The sequence below is a fragment of the Olea europaea genome, chromosome 7, assembly GCF_002742605.1.
Source record: "Olea europaea var. sylvestris chromosome 7, O_europaea_v1, whole genome shotgun sequence".
In the NCBI taxonomy this organism is placed as follows: domain Eukaryota; kingdom Viridiplantae; phylum Streptophyta; class Magnoliopsida; order Lamiales; family Oleaceae; genus Olea; species Olea europaea.
In genome coordinates, this window is record NC_036243.1 from 25,913,185 (window position 1) to 25,931,014 (window position 17,830).

The window sequence follows — 17,830 nt, forward strand, 5'->3', positions numbered from 1 at the left end:
CAATTTTGTTTCAACACATATTTCACATTTATGATTAGGATTGATTTTATGCGTCGGAATTAAACTTTGATTCATTAGTTTGCGCAACGATTTGTAATTCACATGTCCCAATCGACTATGCCACAAACATGAATGCTCAAGCAAGTAAACGAAATTTATAATTTTATTCATAACGACTTGTTTCGGTACAATCGTAAGAACGTTCAACTTGAACATTCCATCACACGTATCATTTCCCTACATACATCTCATTTTTAGACAATACAAATTTATCGAATACAAATACAAGTTTAAAACAATTCTTGCTAAGTAAAGACCCAGGCATTAAATTCTTTTTTATATTCGGCACATGTAGGACATTGTTGAGGACGAGTTCTTTCCCGGATGTCATCTTCAAAGTGATTTTGCATTGTCTTTCAACTTTGGAACTTGCAGAATTTCCCATGTATAGTTGTTTCCCATTCAATTTTTGATAGTTGGAGAATATCCCCTTGTCCACACACAAATGACGGGTAGCACCGATATCAATCCACAATTCTCTAGTATTTCTAATCATGTTGCATTTGGACACTATTGCAGATAAACTCATTTCTTGCAGTCCATCAGATAGAGTGTTATTTGCAACCATGTGGGCGTGAGCATTCTTCTTTGGCTTTTGACATTCACTTGAACGATGTCCAACCTTGTCACAGTTGTAACAATTCCCTTTGAACTTTTTAGCCTTCTTGAAATTGTCTCTTCGTGGTGCATAATTAGGAGCCTTTTGTTTTTTGTTTGTTGCATTTGGTTCCATTTCAACAAAGTTTGCACCATTTTGATCAACCGGCTTTCGTTCGATTTTTCGATTGTCCTTTTCAATTCTCAAGTGCACAATCAATTCTTCCAAATTCATTTCCTTGTGTTTGTGCTTGGGGTAATTTTTGAAATCTCTCCACATAGGAGGGAGTTTCTCAATAATTGCAACCACTTGGAATGATTCACTCAATTCCATTTTCTCGGCATGGATGTCGTGCAACAAGACTTGAATCTCTTGCACTTGGCTAATTACGGTTTTGGAATCCACCATCTTGTAGTCCAAAAATTTGCCAACAATGAACTTCTTTGTTCCGGCATCTTCGATCTTGTACTTTGTTTCCAAAGAATCCCATAATTCCTTAGTTGATTCCCTTGAACTATACACCACATATAGTGTATTATCCAATCCGTTTAGGATATAATTCTTGCATAGGAAGTTTGAGTGTTTCCATGCATTCAAAGCAATAATAGATTCACGATTATTTCCCCCTTCTTGTACAGCCGGTGTAGTTTCCTTTAAAAATTTAGCCAAATTAAGAATGGTAAGATAAAACAACATCTTTTGTTGCTACCTCTTGAAGTCTACTTTTGCAAATCTTTTCGGCTTTTCCCCATGTGAGATAGTAGTATTATGCTACGGTATGGCCACGGGTGATACCACATTATTGGAACCATTTTGACTTAACGAAATCCCGATGGTAGTCATTTCTGTTACACAAACAGAAGTTCAACAAAATGATGATAATATCAGGAAGGAATAGTACACAAAGCACTATTCAAACAAAGTAATGGTTGTCCACAACCAACCACAAAAACACATTTGTCTTAAGTTTGTTAGAGACGACTTATAAAAAAGGCTATGTAAAGGTTGGTTTTTGATACATTTGTTTGACCCATTTTAACGCGCAAGAGCGTGATCAAAACACAATTTATATGAATGGAAATTTGGACAGAGTTTCGATATAACGATTACACAAAACAAGGATTAAGAAGGAGTAGAAATAGAGAATAATTCAAGGCGAGACGTTATCTTTTTCCTTGAGACAAATTGCCCCGCTATGATACTCACGGTGAATGGCACTTATCTTCCAAAATACAATGGATTCACAACTTGTGGTAGTAGTACTTCAAATCAGAAGAAACCGACGAACTTTTGACATAATTTTCCCTTTACAAAGAAAATGCATAAAAATGCTATGGAATTAGAAAGGAGAGAATTGCAAGAGGAGAATGAATGTTCAATGCAATTGGTGTACTCAAAACTATGTCTATAAGGTTTTATTTATAGATGTAGAAATGGTGCAAATGAAATACTGTAGGCCAAAACATGCATCCTTTCAAAAATTTGCAATATTTGGCCAAAATCTGCATCCTTTCGAAAAGTTGCAACACTTCATTTCTTCCAACTTTGGTCCGCAATTTCTCATTCATCCGGAATTGGTTTCGAGATTTCAAATATACCAGACGATCTATTCGACGAGTAGAATAAGTTGGTCTATTGACTTTTGTAATTTGACCATCGGATCAAGTCCGACTATTTGGTCAAAGTTGACACGTAGTCACACCTTTTCATTTTCCACTTTTACACACATTTTTCATTTTTCAATTTTTGATTAATTATTTGAACCAATTCCTACAATTGGAATATAAAATAATGGAATAATTCTAGGCTGAATTATAAATAAAATAATTCGTGTGAGACTACCTTTTGACCCTCATTTTCTTTCAAATTTATTTTCAATGAATTATAAATAAAACAACTTGTGAGAGACTACCTTCTGGCCCTCATTTTCTTTCGAATTTATTTTCAATCATATATTTCATCGTTATTTTTATAAAGATTTACTTGAAATGTGATTTTTTTTTAGCTAAACAAATGGGGGCTAAGTGTATATTTCCCATTTTTTTTTTTTCAAAGAAAAAAGTAACTTGTGCGTCAAATAGATATATGAAATCAAGGCAATCAAATTAAAAATACAAAAAACTCAAATAACGGAAAAGAAAGAAAATCAACTAAAATCGACCTTTCCACCATCCTCCTTTCTTTTTCTCGCACTTTTTTTGTTTAAACTGATGTTTTTAAATTCCAGTTGACTTAAAAGTCTCAATCTTTGCGAAAGAATGACATAAGTAATTGAAAGAAAACTGAAATTTTTTAGCATTAAAATCTGTCTAAATCCATGTGAAAATTATTCCAATGAACTTCGTTCTAGTTGAATAGTCTATATATCAAGGACAAGTTCGCTTGTTTGTCAAAGAAATTATACTCAAACTGAATGAGACGTTCAACTAAGGTTAAGTTAGATTAAATATTCGAGCATTCGCTAACTTCACCCCAATTTAAAGAAAAAAGAAGAAAAACAATAAAGAAAATTTAGAGGTAGCAATTTTTAATGTAAAAACAAGTTGGGCACGTTGATTCATATGATGTTTCTATTCAGATGCTACTAAAAAATTATTGTCCCTAGTCGAGTATCATTTCTCATAATTTGCAAACCAATCAACTATAAAACTTTGTAGAATCATGGCATGGACTTTTATTTTATTCCTTAATCGCCGGTCGTGAATGGCTCCTACCCCTTTTATGGTTCAAGTCCTAACCCCACTAGTGAATTGACTCTTGGAGCCTAGATCCAAAGGTAGAGTTTCCAATTTGAAAGGGACATATTGAAATTAATGATAATGGTCAGTCCTCATAACATTTCTAAGGTCTACAACATTAGACAAAATAATTTTAAAAAATTAACAAAATACATCTTCTATATTATATTTCATATACCGTATTTTTAAATTTATACTTTACCTACTATATTTTATAGTATAGTAATAAAAACAACCTTTGTTATAAAATTTACAAATTTATCATTAAAAATAGTTAAACATACCAAAATATCCATAATCGAAAATAACAAATAACATTCTTTGTATTATATTATGTAACACTTTACATATAATTTTTTTTTTAACTGTTTTATTCTCTAAAATTTTGATTACTATTTCAGTTTTGTCTAATTATTTCATTTCTTTCTCATTCATCTATATTTCAATAAATTAACAATCAATCGACTATTTTTGCTACATCATTCACAAATTTTTTTTGCATTTTTCAGTTTTACAAAAGATTATATACTTTATTATTACATTATTATATTTATATTTTCTATGAATCTTTATCGCATAAAAGAAAACAATTATCCCCAATAGATACCAATATATAAAATTACACATGCATTTCTTAACGTGCTTTTAGTTGCAAAGTTAACACAACTTCAAATGAATAAAAAAGTTAATTTTTAGCCAGAAAATAACAACTAATCTCAAATTTTATATATTTTATAGGTGTAAATTTTCATTCATTGAAATGAAAAAAAAAAAAAAAAAACTAATTAGAAGATAGCATTTAAGAATTTTTATTGTTTTCACAATGTTGGAAGAGTCAAATGATGTATTTTCTATAAGCTCACTAGAAATAATTTTTATTGTTTTAATGTTAGAATTCAAGGAAAGAAGTTAATACTTTTATAAATCTCACAAAAAAAAAAAAAAAAATCATCCTTTAAAGAAAAAGTATTAACGAAAAAGTCAACTAATAAAAAGTAGTATGCAAAACATTGCATAAACTAATATATGGGATGTGATTTTTTATTTTGATTAAAGATATTTTAATAATTTATGAAATATTTGTAAAATTTTGATGTGCTTTTATTAACCAATATGCAAAATTTAAATTTATAAAACAAAGTATGAAAGTGTAGTTACGCCATATATATATACAAGGTGTATTTTGTAAATTCCTCAATATTTTATAAAACGAAAATATATCTGTCTAAATTTATATAATATTTTCCGTACAATATCTCAAACATTGTGGACATTTAATGTGTTGAATTTACATAAGGTGAATAACCAAAAGTAACATAATTTTTCACTTATTTTGTTTAATCTTTATTGACTCAATGTACCAAACATAGCATAAAAGTTACAAAGTGAGGCTCTCACTTGCATGAAAAACCTACGAAAATTTCGAATAGTAATGAATTGAGCAGTATTAAATAATTTTAATTTTTGGACAATGCTACACGTTCAGAATTTTTTTACTGAATCTTTTACCTACTACTCACAATAAAGGTGGGGGTCACGAACCGTCAATCTTAAATTCATGCAGGGCCCACCATACATTGTGAGAGGAGGGACACCATTCGGTAACCTCCTCTGTACATATATATTTATCCTTAATATATCAAATATGTCATTATTATATATTCAATAGGGTAATTGAATATGATTGGAAAGAAAGAGAAACCTATATTTAATTTATCATTTATCTTGCTAATAAGATGACCAATATTTTATAAAACGAAAATATATCTGTCTAAATTTATATAATATTTTCCGTACAATATCTCAAACATTGTGGACATTTAATGTGTTGAATTTACATAAGGTGAATAACCAAAAGTAACATAATTTTTCACTTATTTTGTTTAATCTTTATTGACTCAATGTACCAAACATAGCATAAAAGTTACAAAGTGAGGCTCTCACTTGCATGAAAAACCTACGAAAATTTCGAATAGTAATGAATTGAGCAGTATTAAATAATTTTAATTTTTGGACAATGCTACACGTACAGAATTTTTTTACTGAATCTTTTACCTACTACTCACAATAAAGGTGGGGATCACGAACCGTCAATCTTAAATTCATGCAGGGCCCACCATACATTGTGAGAGGAGGGACACCATTCGGTAACCTCCTCTGTACATATATATTTATCCTTAACATATCAAATATGTCATTATTACATATTCAATAGGGTAATTGAATATGATTGGAAAGAAAGAGAAACCTATATTTAATTTATCATTTATCTTGCTAATAAGATGACCAAACAACCCATTTCTTTCTTGTAATCCTACAAATGTGGATTATATTATCCATCTTCCTGGAAGCCAACCTAGCTATCATACATATATCAAGACCCACCACCAATTATCTAAACCAACGTGCTTGATCCAAATGTAAACTTACTATGCTAGTTTATCCTTGGATGTTCTTCCTTTCACACCAATCAAACAGCACGTGCACGTTCTTTAAACATCCACAACACAGCATATAAAAGTATAGTCTTTTTTCTTTCTTTCTTAATCTTGTCTAACATTGTAAGAAATGTTTCAATATGATTCTTCTTCACTTAAGTTATGACATGTAAAACCTGATTCTCTATATACTAGAAAAAAGCACACTACTTATGCAAAATTGTAGTGGTTTACCTTCAATGTAAGAACCATGTCCACTTTATTGCTGCAAATTTTCACTGTAATAAGAAGAATAGTACAAGTTGATCTGTGGGCGCAAAGACTGCTATCTGATAGGAGTCATCAATCATGGAGTCAAGCCATAATTTGTGTGTGTGTGTCTTGACTTTGAACCCAATTCCCGTGCTGAAGGGGTTGGTCTAGGCAAAAGACTCTTACTAGAACCAATCAAAAAGTCTACACAAGTCATCCGTAACATTCCCCACATTCTTGTCTATATATTATAATATTTCATGATCTGATTTAGGCATTGACCCCACACAAACAAATAAATTTCTTAACCATTTTTTTTTCCATATCAATGAAGAATTACCTGCGAAACTTCATTCGATGTCCCTGGAAGCTGGCAGCAGGACCCCCACCCCCCACCCCAATTGAGGTCTCAAACATGTATATATATATAGAGAGAGAGAAAGACTTGCATGCACATTCAGGTTATACCATGGACCCGTATAACTACCCGATGAACCTTGAGTATTCAGATTTCTTCGAGTTCAATGACTGGAAGGATGACGATCTACCACTTATGATATCTGGTTATCCCGAAAGCCAAAATTATGCAGCAAACGAAATGGTTAACTCCGGGGGAAGTAACAGCTACCATGAGGATCCCAACACCAGTAAGCAAATAACAAACAATCCTTTTAGGGCATGTTGGATAGGCAATATTAATGGTTTATACTCATATAGAATATAATAAAATAAAATAATTTAACTTGTTTTTCTTGTTAATATTATTTTTGCAGCATCAGAAGATAGTAGGAGGGGCAGGGAGAATAAAAAAACCACAGAGAAGGTTGCTTTTAAAACCAAGTCAGAAATTGATATACTTGATGATGGCTTCAAGTGGAGGAAGTATGGAAAAAAGATGGTGAAAAATAGCCCAAATCCAAGGTGCATAATTATCCTTATTAGTTTTAGCTTTTTCTCCTAAAACCGTTATTTATTGTTTAAAATCAAGAGGAACTCTCCACTACTAGCATCATGGGGACATGTACAATTGAATTTAACTAAACTAGATAGTGCAGGACAATAAACTTTATTTTTCTTTTTTAATATTGTCGACTTGGAAGTACGTTTATCATGTTACTTTTTTTCAACTTTTAATTAAAAGAATCTACTTATATCATAGTAGTACTTAAATTGCTGTCAAAACAAGCAATTAATGTGTGTTATTTGATTAATAAAAATTAATTTTAAAAAATCTTGTTTACTTATAAATAACTTTTTAAGTTTAGCCAAACATGTAATACTTGTGTTTAGCTGACCTTAAATACTAAAAAAGAAGCCAAAAATCATCATTTATTTTTTATTTTATTTTTTATTTTTTTGGCTTTTCTTATCAGCATGATATTTTTTACCGCCAAAAAAAGTTAAAAGAAAAGTTAAAAAGAAGCCATCTTTTAACTTTTTTTGGCTTTTAAGTTGAGCCAAGCATACTCAAAACCTTAAAAAAAATGACTAAAGGTGACCTTTCTAGTTTAAATTAGAGCTTTTAAGTGCGAAGATGAATTTCTTACATAAAGTCATTTTTTTAGAAAGGTACTAATCCTCTATTTGGTTCAGCTAAAAAATGATTAAAATTTAAGTCAAAATCAATAATTAATTTTAATCACATATTTTATAGGATTTACAATTTTTTAACAATAAATTTCATTATTGAAAAATTTGATTTTTATCTTAATCAAATTGGCTAAATCTATAGTCAAATATTCTAATGGTCGCCCTCTGTCCACGAGTTAGCACTTATGTTGAGATTGTAACCTTTTGAAAAATGAATATGTAAAAAAAAATTTGGGTAACAAGAAAATCTTCACAGCCGTAGATTTATCAACTACTCACAAGAGAGAGGGTTGAATAAGAATTAGAAAATTATGTGGAGATTACGACCTTCTAGAAAAACGAATATGTACATAAGGTTAGGGAACAAGAAATGTTTCACAATTATAGACTTATCAAAGGAAAGATTAAGTTCATGTTCGATACCCATTAATTTATTTTATGATTTGTTATAGGATCTTTTTTAACCGCACATTCACATAATAAAATATTTTACACATATAAAAAAAATAAAGAATTCATTGCATTTTAACCACACATTCTTCTAAAAATATTATTCAAAACTCAATTTTTTCCCCAATTAATCATAATAAAAAATGCTTGAAATGATACTAGACATTGTATATTATGTTAGAAAAATTATTTGATTACTTATTTAATATCTTATCAATCTTGCTCAATACTTCACGCATGCTGAATAAAGAGTATAATGAAGATTTATAATTTTCTATGGGTTAATAATATTGAGTAGTATCTAATGTTTCCTACCAAATGTATTCTAAGATGATTGTATATATGTGATTAGAATTATTATAAAAAAAAGAGTTAAATCTTGGTTTTTGTACCTCTCAAGTCTCAATCCTGCACGGCCAAATGTGTCTTAAATTGATTGAACATAACTAGACAATATAGTAGAAAAAGTAAAAGAGCAAAAGTATTATATATTATAATGTTCAAACCTATTTAGTATTATTTTCTAGACATGCACTAATAGCTTCGACACCAAACATAATTATAACATGAAATCAACAGGAATTATTACAAGTGCTCAGTTGAAGGATGTCCAGTGAAAAAGAGAGTTGAAAGAGACACGATGGACCCAAGTTATGTAGTAACAACTTACGAAGGCATTCACAACCACCATGGTCCTTCTCAGCTCTAATGCAGGGTTAAAATTACCATTATGATTTAATGAGTCCAATTTAGATTTCCAAATCTTTTGTAGTTGCTAGAGTCATATTAATATAGTTGTTTGCTCTCACCCCTTTGACTAACTTTTGAATTCATAGATATAAATCTCGAATTTCATAGATGTTTAAATCTCAAATTATGATTCATAACAAAATTCAAAAGTTACTTTTCATATACTTCTGATGTTTTAGTATTGTCTGCTTACTTTAGCTCGTATGCAAGCACATAAAGGTATGGGGACAATTTTTGTTGATTAATTATGAAACTTAGTGCCTGTCTGATTCTCATTGAAAGAATGAGTTTTGAATAGTATTTTTAAGAGAATGTGTGATTGAAAAGTAGTAAAAAAAAATTTTGGTATACGTGTGGAATATTTTATTTTATGAATGCGTGATTAAAAATAATCATGTAGCAAACCTTGAAATAATTTAATAAGTATCAAATAGACACTTAAATGAAAAGTTGAAAATTAAATTACAAATTGAAAAATAATTTAAGAATGAATGATGCAATTTTCGAATAAAAGAATGAAAAACAAGGGAAAACTGTATCTGAAGCGAGTGCAAAACAAATATAATTGCATGTTCACATTTCAGGCTGAATCAAGTTGGCTTTGTCAATTGATTGGTTCAGCATTGGCCGTATCAAATAGAGAGTTGAGATTGATCCGACACGCGTTCTCAAGAGTCCGGATCTTAGGCCATATCAAATATAGATAGGAATGGGAAGTGGGGGCGAATTGAGTCGCTTTTTATTGAATTTGAGTTTTCACTAATTTTGAATAGTTGGCTTGCACGCTGTAGAGTCAAGGAGAGGCTCACACAAGTGAATAGTTATTTGGCTCATGTTCCCAACTCGTCCAAGACATGAGCGGCTCATTGCACTTTCCGAACCTAAATATAGTGCGGGCCCAACCTTGAAGTTTTTTTTTTTTTTTTTTTTTTCCCCTTTCTTTTTCTAATTAAAAAAAAAAAAAAAAATTGCGAGAGAGAGAAAAAAGAAAAATGAAAAAAAGATGAACTACAAATTTCCATTCAAAATGGTATGGTAAATCACACTTTTATCCCAGTAAGTTCATTGGCTTATTGGAGTTTAGGAAAGACATGATAACTGAGAAAGATTTTCTTTACTGAAAAATAATAGAATCGTACAAACTTGTAATTGTCAATGTATAAAAGCAGATCAAATATTCAAGATATATATATATATATAGAGAGAGAGAGAGAGAGAGAGAGAGAGAGAGAGAAGGGCCAACATCTTGAGCCCAAGTTAATGTCAGATGACCTTCGCAAATGAACCACAAGTCCTCTAAATATTGGGCCAGCACTAACCAAGACCGAACTTGAACATATTGGGCCAACAAGCAGCTTTGGCAAATTGACAAACCTAATTCAGATGTTGAAAAGTGGTTATTTATTTATTATTATTTTTTTTTGGATAATTATGCCACATTTTGAAAATTTGAATGTACAACCCTTTTTAATTTAAAAAATACAGTTCTTTCTTTTTTTCTTTGAAGGAGAGATCAAAACTGGACAATTTGTTACTAAAATTTCACCACCACCGTGAGCCCACCTTCAACCGCTACCATCAATGGTCGCCTATTATACATTAAATCAATCATCACAGAGGTGTGAGACAACTATTAGTATTATAGATGAAGTAAATGGTACCGCCTCTACAATTTTTGTTGCTAACACACCCCATCATTGCGACTCTATACAGTCAATCACAATCACTTGGTGAGATCTTCCACCATTTCTTTCTTTCCAAATTTGGATTTACAATTGCAAATATTCTTACTTCTATTTAATTTTTGTGGTGGATGTGAGGATGTGATTAGATGATGTCCATGATGGTTTGCTTATGGTGGAGGTAGATAGCAAGATGATCGCTTACATTTTTTCGTGGCGGTGCATGGTGAATGGTTGTGTCGGCAATGACAATAGTGTTTATGGCAAGGAGTGATGGTGGTTGTGTTATAATAAACATCACAAGGGCTAGAGATGGCAACAATATAACAATAAATGTTACAAGTGGTTTGATCGATGATGATAATTTTACAATGAACGTTGTGAGTAGTGAAATTAGAAATGATTGTTGTGTAAAACAAAATGTTACAAGTGGTGGAGATGGGTGGCTGCAATTATGATTGAAATAGGCAACACAAAGGTATGTAATATCTTACATTGCAAATGATGGTGGTGGCAGTGATGAATACAATGACTATAACGCTAATAAAATCTGGACGGTGAAATACATAACATAATTTGTATTATAGAATTTACTGTAGAAAGAATTTAAAATTGAAAAAAAAAAAGGTATTTTAAAGTTTCGAAAGTAAATACAAAATTCGTATAACTTTTTAGAATGTGTGTGTGTGTGTGTATATTTTTTTTTTCCAAAAAATGGAGCTCAAAGAGGGACATATTCGTTATAAAAATGAATGTACATAATCTATAGGACATTTGCCCTCAATGTAACTTATGATCATATTATAATTTTATGTACGAGATTCCTAAAGCGAACAAGATCTTTTTCTTGAACCATCATGTTATCACAATCATCAAAGATGGATAAATATTTTGTATGAAGACAATATTGCTTGGGCTATTACAAGAAACATGGAACATACTTTTTCCCTATTTGACCCATATTTAAAAAAAGGAAACAATTCTTAAACAATGATTCATTATTCTCAAAATATATTTTTTTCTATTTTCTTTTTAACCACACATTATTCATTAAAATAATATTATACGTAAATCAAAATTTTTCCTTATTTTTCAATCACACGTTTTCCATCAATTTACTATTTTAAAATGCAACTTTTCATAAAAATGAGGCTCAAACACCCTTTCAGGTAATGCTATTTTTTGTTAGTCATAACCCAATTTAACAACTCATTATTTTAACTTGTTATTTGAGCAACAAAACTACAAAAAATAATAATAATATTAAATAAAATAAAAATAAATTGCAAGAAATAGCCATTTTCACATGATCATTTGGAAAAATGTCCAAATTTTCTTCAATGCCAATTTTGCAATAATTTAGACCAAAATACATTTGTTAACATTTCTAATTCTACACCGACGATAAAAATTTTCATACAATTCAAAATTGTGTTGATGAATAACAATTTAACACATAACCTATACTATTAATTTGAAAAAGTACCATGTCAATTCATAAATTAAGCCCCCATTTGTTTCCCATTTTTTCTTCATTAAAATGAAAAATAGACCGTTATTCATCACATCAAGCCACCAAATTTGAATTTCTATCTCTTGTGTGGAGCCCATAACGGCTATATTTTTCATTCTCATTTTTACATTAATGTGTACCAAACGGACTCTAAATGTCCACTTCTCCCTATGTTGAGAACAACACTTTAAATGTCGAAAAATGTATAGAACTCTAGAAAATTGAATGAAATCTCATTCTAGATACATGAACAGCCAAGTGTGGATATAAACAAGGTCCAAATGTAGATAATGACTTTCCAAATGACGAAAACACCATGAAACGTCAAGAACAAATTCGAACTATTATGCAGAATGACAAGATGACAATGAGATTTAAAAAAAGAAAAGAAAAAAGACTTACAATGAACCGATTAGACGTAGAAGTTTCCCAATACGATTTAACGAAAGGTGTGTTATAAATTCATGTCGTTAATAAATACAATTTCACTATTCACGTGACAAGCACTGGGTCTACACCCTATGTTGTCAAACAAATGTCAATCAACTGTAAATACATGGAGTGGGAGTTGGTGTGTAGTTTTGTAATGCAATTACACTTCATTAGCCATGCTTTACACCTCTATATAAGTATGCATATGAGTTGAAAGACAAAGTTCAAACACAATTCTTCATAAGAAAATCCTAGCAGGAAGAGCTTCTTTCAAACTTTTCTTCTTCAACCAAAGAAACACTTCATACTGATATTGCTGTGAACCTCTTCTCGCCTAGGTCTTTGACAGACAATCCAATCATTTTCGACTCGGACAATGATAAAAAAATGCATGTCGTTGTTTCCCGCATTCCTCAATCCGAGAACCGTTGTCGTCGGATGAGTGTTCATTTAATTCCATTTCCTGATTTGGGAAATGAAGGTGAGCCAAGTGACCGACAATTGGTTATCGTCATACTGATCCCGATCGAAATCCTATTGGATGAACACCATCTTTTATTTGGCATTCAATACATCAACGAGTTGGTTGACAATGTTGGACCTAGTTCGGATGTCATGGGAGATGTCGTCATCATAAGCTCTGACGACGATGATGGTAGTAAGATATCTTTTCTGTCCGTTGTTGAGGAGACGTGATAAGAGTGTAAAATACCATATTTTCCCCTCTTAACTATTGCATTCATGTGATTATATTATGCCAAAATGCACTCATTACTCTTATATTTTGGTTTAGGTTGCATTTTGGTGAAAAAGATGAAATTCGGAAGAAACAAGTGAAAAATGACCAAAGTAGAAGAGAACGAAAGTTCGAGGACTAAAGTGCAAATGATCCAAACTTGTGTCCAAGATTATGATGAAGATTCGAAAGTGTTAGAGGTCAAGTGGATGAGGAACGAAGTCAAAGGGATGAAATAACATCAAAGTTTGATCAATACATCAATTTCCAATCGAAAACCAACACACCAGTTTTTAGTCTCATGTTGGCCCTTTGAGTTAGCTATCCAATGCAACTTGAATCACCTCAATTGGATATCGGGAAAGAAAGTTATGATTAAAACACTGAAAGCTGTCTGACGGAACAATGCGGCCGCATGCCTTTCTACTATGCGGTCGCATACACCTATACCGAGAATTGAAGAGGCTGAAAGTGCATAACCATGCGACCGCAATGACAATAACCATGCGGTCGCATAGTGCTTTTTTGGCGGCCGAATCTCAGTTTCCTTATACGATTGAATCTCTTATGGTAACCTAATTTTCACGGGATATAAATGCCCAAAACCACCCAGAACGAAGGGACACGCCCCCAGACCTATTTTTTTCATCTTGGTGCTCAAGAAACTCCATGGAAAACTAAGGAACTCGGTGAAGCAACAAAGGAACTCATTGGATTTGGAGATTTCACGTCGTAATTTCATGTGATTCGAACTCTCTTTGCTTAATAATTTCTAGATTTAGATTTTCTCGTTATGAATTAGTATTGAAATTTGTTTAACTTTTAATAAATTTCTCATGGATTCAGTCATGCTTTTTCCATTGTTAAATTAAACTATTTGTTGAGTTTCAATTTAAATTATTTATTGTTGAGATTATTTTAACTTTTATCAAATCCTTCATAGATCTAGCCATGCTCTTTCTATCGAATGATTGAAATAATTGTTGAATTTTAATCTTAATATCACTTTATTGGCGGATTGATTACTACCTTATGCCTGACGTATATGGTCGATTTTTGATCTTGTTCCAATAAAAATGTGCGAATGTGTTATAGAAAATCTAGATTCTAGAAATATAATTGGAATAAAATTGGATTTCACTGTTAAATCTTCCAATTAGAGAGTTGGGAAGAAAACCTCTAATTGAGTGAAAATACATGAATTATTGATGTTGATTGATCCAATCCAATGGGGGAACTCCGACGCTTCACTAATTCGCATATTGATAATTAATTTTTATTCCAAGTGACAAATCATTCCCACATTTAATTACGAAAACCCTAGTATGTTTGATCTTTTGAGAAATTTTCCATCTCCCTGTGGATACGACACCCCAAAGCTGTACTACAATAACCGCGTTATTCTTTGGGCGTAATCAAGACGTAGATGTCTTTTTACATAGTAATTTTGTAACCACTTCAAATACGAAACTCATTGTCATTGTCATGATTTTTGCCGATGAAGTAGTGAAGTTTATGTCGTTTAGTAGTTTATGAACTTCTCGATAAGATTTCTCCTTGGTGTCGTTTGAAATTTAGTACGTGGATGTATAATGATTTTGAAATTGTAGTTCACGAAATTCATGTTCGGAACTTTAAATTTGAGGTGGATTCGAAGTTTTATTATGTCAAGATGAAGCTTTTCGAATAATTCAATTTTCATATCTAATGTCTCTTCGAATAAAAGTTGATATTGTTCGATTCCCAAACCACTTCCACTCATCCTCTATGTTGACGAATGTACTGCCATGCAAGACAACGAATCTCATCACATCTCCCATTTCTGTATGTCATCGATGCAAAAAGGATTAGCTAGCACGAATATCGAAATCAAACATGCTACCCATAAACAATATGGTCAATGGTATACACAAAATTTTCGGTAGCTTCGCTAAGTTAATAAAATGTAATTCTGAACATTGAAATATTGTCAAAAATTATACTTAAAGTGTCATTCTCAACAATTATAAAATGTTGAGAAGAATATGTCGGTCGGACACTTCACCATGTGCGTTTATCATTTTCTTCAACTTCAACAATCATTCTAGCAAGAAATTTATGCTTTCATTAATAGCGTTGTTAATACATAACAACCATTGCAAATCTATCTATCAAAGTTATATAAATAGATTGTGACACGATATTTGAGAAATACAAAAAAAAACATGAATTTGTTTTTAAAATACTCCAATAATCTCATAACAAGTATCTACTAATTATTTGAAAAATCTTATCATCCATTTTGCATCATATATATCACAGCAACTACTGTTAAATACAAACTTATGAACAAAAATGAGATTTCGAAGAAAATTTACATTCCATGAGGAATTGTGGACGAACAAAATTATGAATTTAGGAGTGTAGAATTTTTTGAGTTAATGATTTTTCTATTTCATCATCTTTAATTCTACTCAAAATCATTAGTCATTACCTAATAGATAATGAGAGGATATTTACCCATTAGATATTACATCGTTATTACTGTGGCTTTACATGAAACCTACATTATTTTTCTAAAAATTGATGGGATATTGAGAAGACAAAAAAAGTTGCTTCAATTTTGTATAAAAGATATTTGATACCAAATTTGGCTATTTTTACAAGAGTTTAATTGAACACTAGCATCTAATTGACATTTTTTTTTTTAAATTCCCCTAAAAAAAATTTAATGCCACGAGTTGCCGCTTAGCTATTCCAGTAACTGACCATGAGCATGATTACTCTTTCTTTAATGATAAAAATTGAAGAACTTCCTTCAGAATTCAAATCGATTAGATAAAGAGGAGCTGCAGGAAGCGAAGTTTATTTCTAGAAATAGTAGTAATGGAATCGATTGTGAAAATGCTGTACGATGTTACAGTTCGCCTGATTCTCGCTTCACTGGAATGGAATTTGCTGACGGACGCCGTTATACGGCGGCTCACTCGCTTGCTTCTCGCCAGTCGCCTCCGGTCCGGTTACAAACCCTCCGCAATTTTCTGTTTCACTGGTTGATTTGAGTGAAAACGACAATTCTCGAAGCGTTATCTGTTGTAATTTGTTTAATTTTTAGGCCAAAACTTATCTTTTAAAAATACGATTAATTTTCTGGTTGGTGATTTTTACCCAAAATTTTTTAAGATACTTCTAATTTTCCTTTTCGCTGCTTGATTTTGAGTTTCAAAGTATGTTTCTGATATATTTTGAACTTTTCATTTTCGAGAAAAATAATTAAATTTAGAACTGCAGGCATTTACGTTTCAAGTTACCCTCTTTTTTAAAAAGGTGAATATTAATTTGCAATTTATATTTATTGCATTTTTGTGCAATCCTTGTAAATCAGCAGTTTTTCTACTTGATTTGACTTCAGTAGTGAAATGGAGGATTCTCCAAGTCTAACGTGTTAATAATTTATTTGTAATTTGTTTATTTGAGGAAAAAACTTGTATTTAAAAGTGCCAAAATTAATTTCTCAAGCTAGAAATTATTTTTAAAAATGTGAATTAATTAATATTTATAACATTTTGATAGACTCCTATCAAGTCTACATACCCTAGAAGGATCTAGAAGTATGGAGAAGTAGATTCAGTTAGACATATTGAGTTAGGGACAGAGGTATTGTAGAAATATGGCCAGATAGGATTCCTATAAATGTGAGTAGTAAAGAGTGCAGAGAGATTAGCCCTCTCAAATGGCTATGTGTTTTCTTTTCTAGTATTGTAGTTCTTCTCAGTATTCTTTTCTATTCTGATATTGTCAATAAACTGCAGCTGGGTTTCTATTGCATTTTTGTCCAATGCTTATAAATTTTGCTTTTTCACTGCTTTATTTGAGTTTCGTAGTGAAATGGACGTACTCGAAGTGAAATCCTTTCTAATTTGTTTAGTTTTTGAAGAAAAACTTACACTTTGAATGGGCTGCTTTAATAATATTCTTTACATTTTCCCTTTCACTTGTAGTATGGGGAAGAAGTGGATTTTAGAAGTATTACTAATTGAATTGAGGAATCAAACTATATCGATTGTAATATCGCATTAACTTTTAAAGTTACAAATTATGTTTAATATTCCCATTTTAATTTTTCAATGAACTATTTATTGCATTTGTCTAATGCTCATAAATTGAGTTAATTAAATAGACAATCACTAACATTTCACTTCGGTTACTACTTACTCACTCAAAAATAAAAAGTTACCGATTACTCACCAACTTTTAGATAAAGTTACCCATCCATCACCCATTTAAAATCTATCCATCCACATGGACAAAAAAACCGAAGTGGCAGATGAAAGTTATACGTGGACGTAACGGTGTTAAATATTTTGACAACATGGACCAAAATCAATTAAATTTAAATAGGTTTTTTCTTCCAAATTTTCCATTGCATTTTTCTCAGAACACTGGGCGATTTTCTGGAGCCCCAAATCAATTTCTACTCCACAACATTACTCAATTCTTCCTTGCATCAAATCCAAATCACCCCAAATCAAGGAACCATTGCATATTGAACTCCCGTTGGAAAAATCCCCAAATTCATATGAACCCATAAATTTCTTTTCATGCCCCACAA

The 17,830-nt window shown here is 31.3% G+C and overlaps 1 protein-coding gene across 1 annotated transcript; it reads left to right on the forward strand.

Moving 5' to 3' along the window:
• The first annotated feature begins 6,510 nt into the window (after nt 1–6,510).
• On the forward strand, nt 6,511–8,956 carry LOC111397751 (probable WRKY transcription factor 50). The gene is made up of 3 exons (XM_023024736.1): nt 6,511–6,733; nt 6,860–7,007; nt 8,706–8,956. Exons 1-3 carry the CDS (start codon nt 6,556–6,558, stop codon nt 8,833–8,835), a joined length of 456 nt encoding a protein of 151 aa, XP_022880504.1. The 5' UTR covers nt 6,511–6,555; the 3' UTR covers nt 8,836–8,956.
• Nucleotides 8,957–17,830: the final 8,874 nt, after the last annotated feature.

Bases quoted from the DNA above. Each gene is read 5' to 3' on its own strand.
- LOC111397751 (XM_023024736.1), top strand. From the start codon at position 6,556: ATGGACCCGTATAACTACCCGATGAACCTTGAGTATTCAGATTTCTTC. The intron at 6,734-6,859 runs GTAAGCAAATAA...TTATTTTTGCAG, and splicing joins CCATGAGGATCCCAACACCA to CATCAGAAGATAGTAGGAGG. The intron at 7,008-8,705 runs GTGCATAATTAT...TGAAATCAACAG, and splicing joins AAAAATAGCCCAAATCCAAG to GAATTATTACAAGTGCTCAG.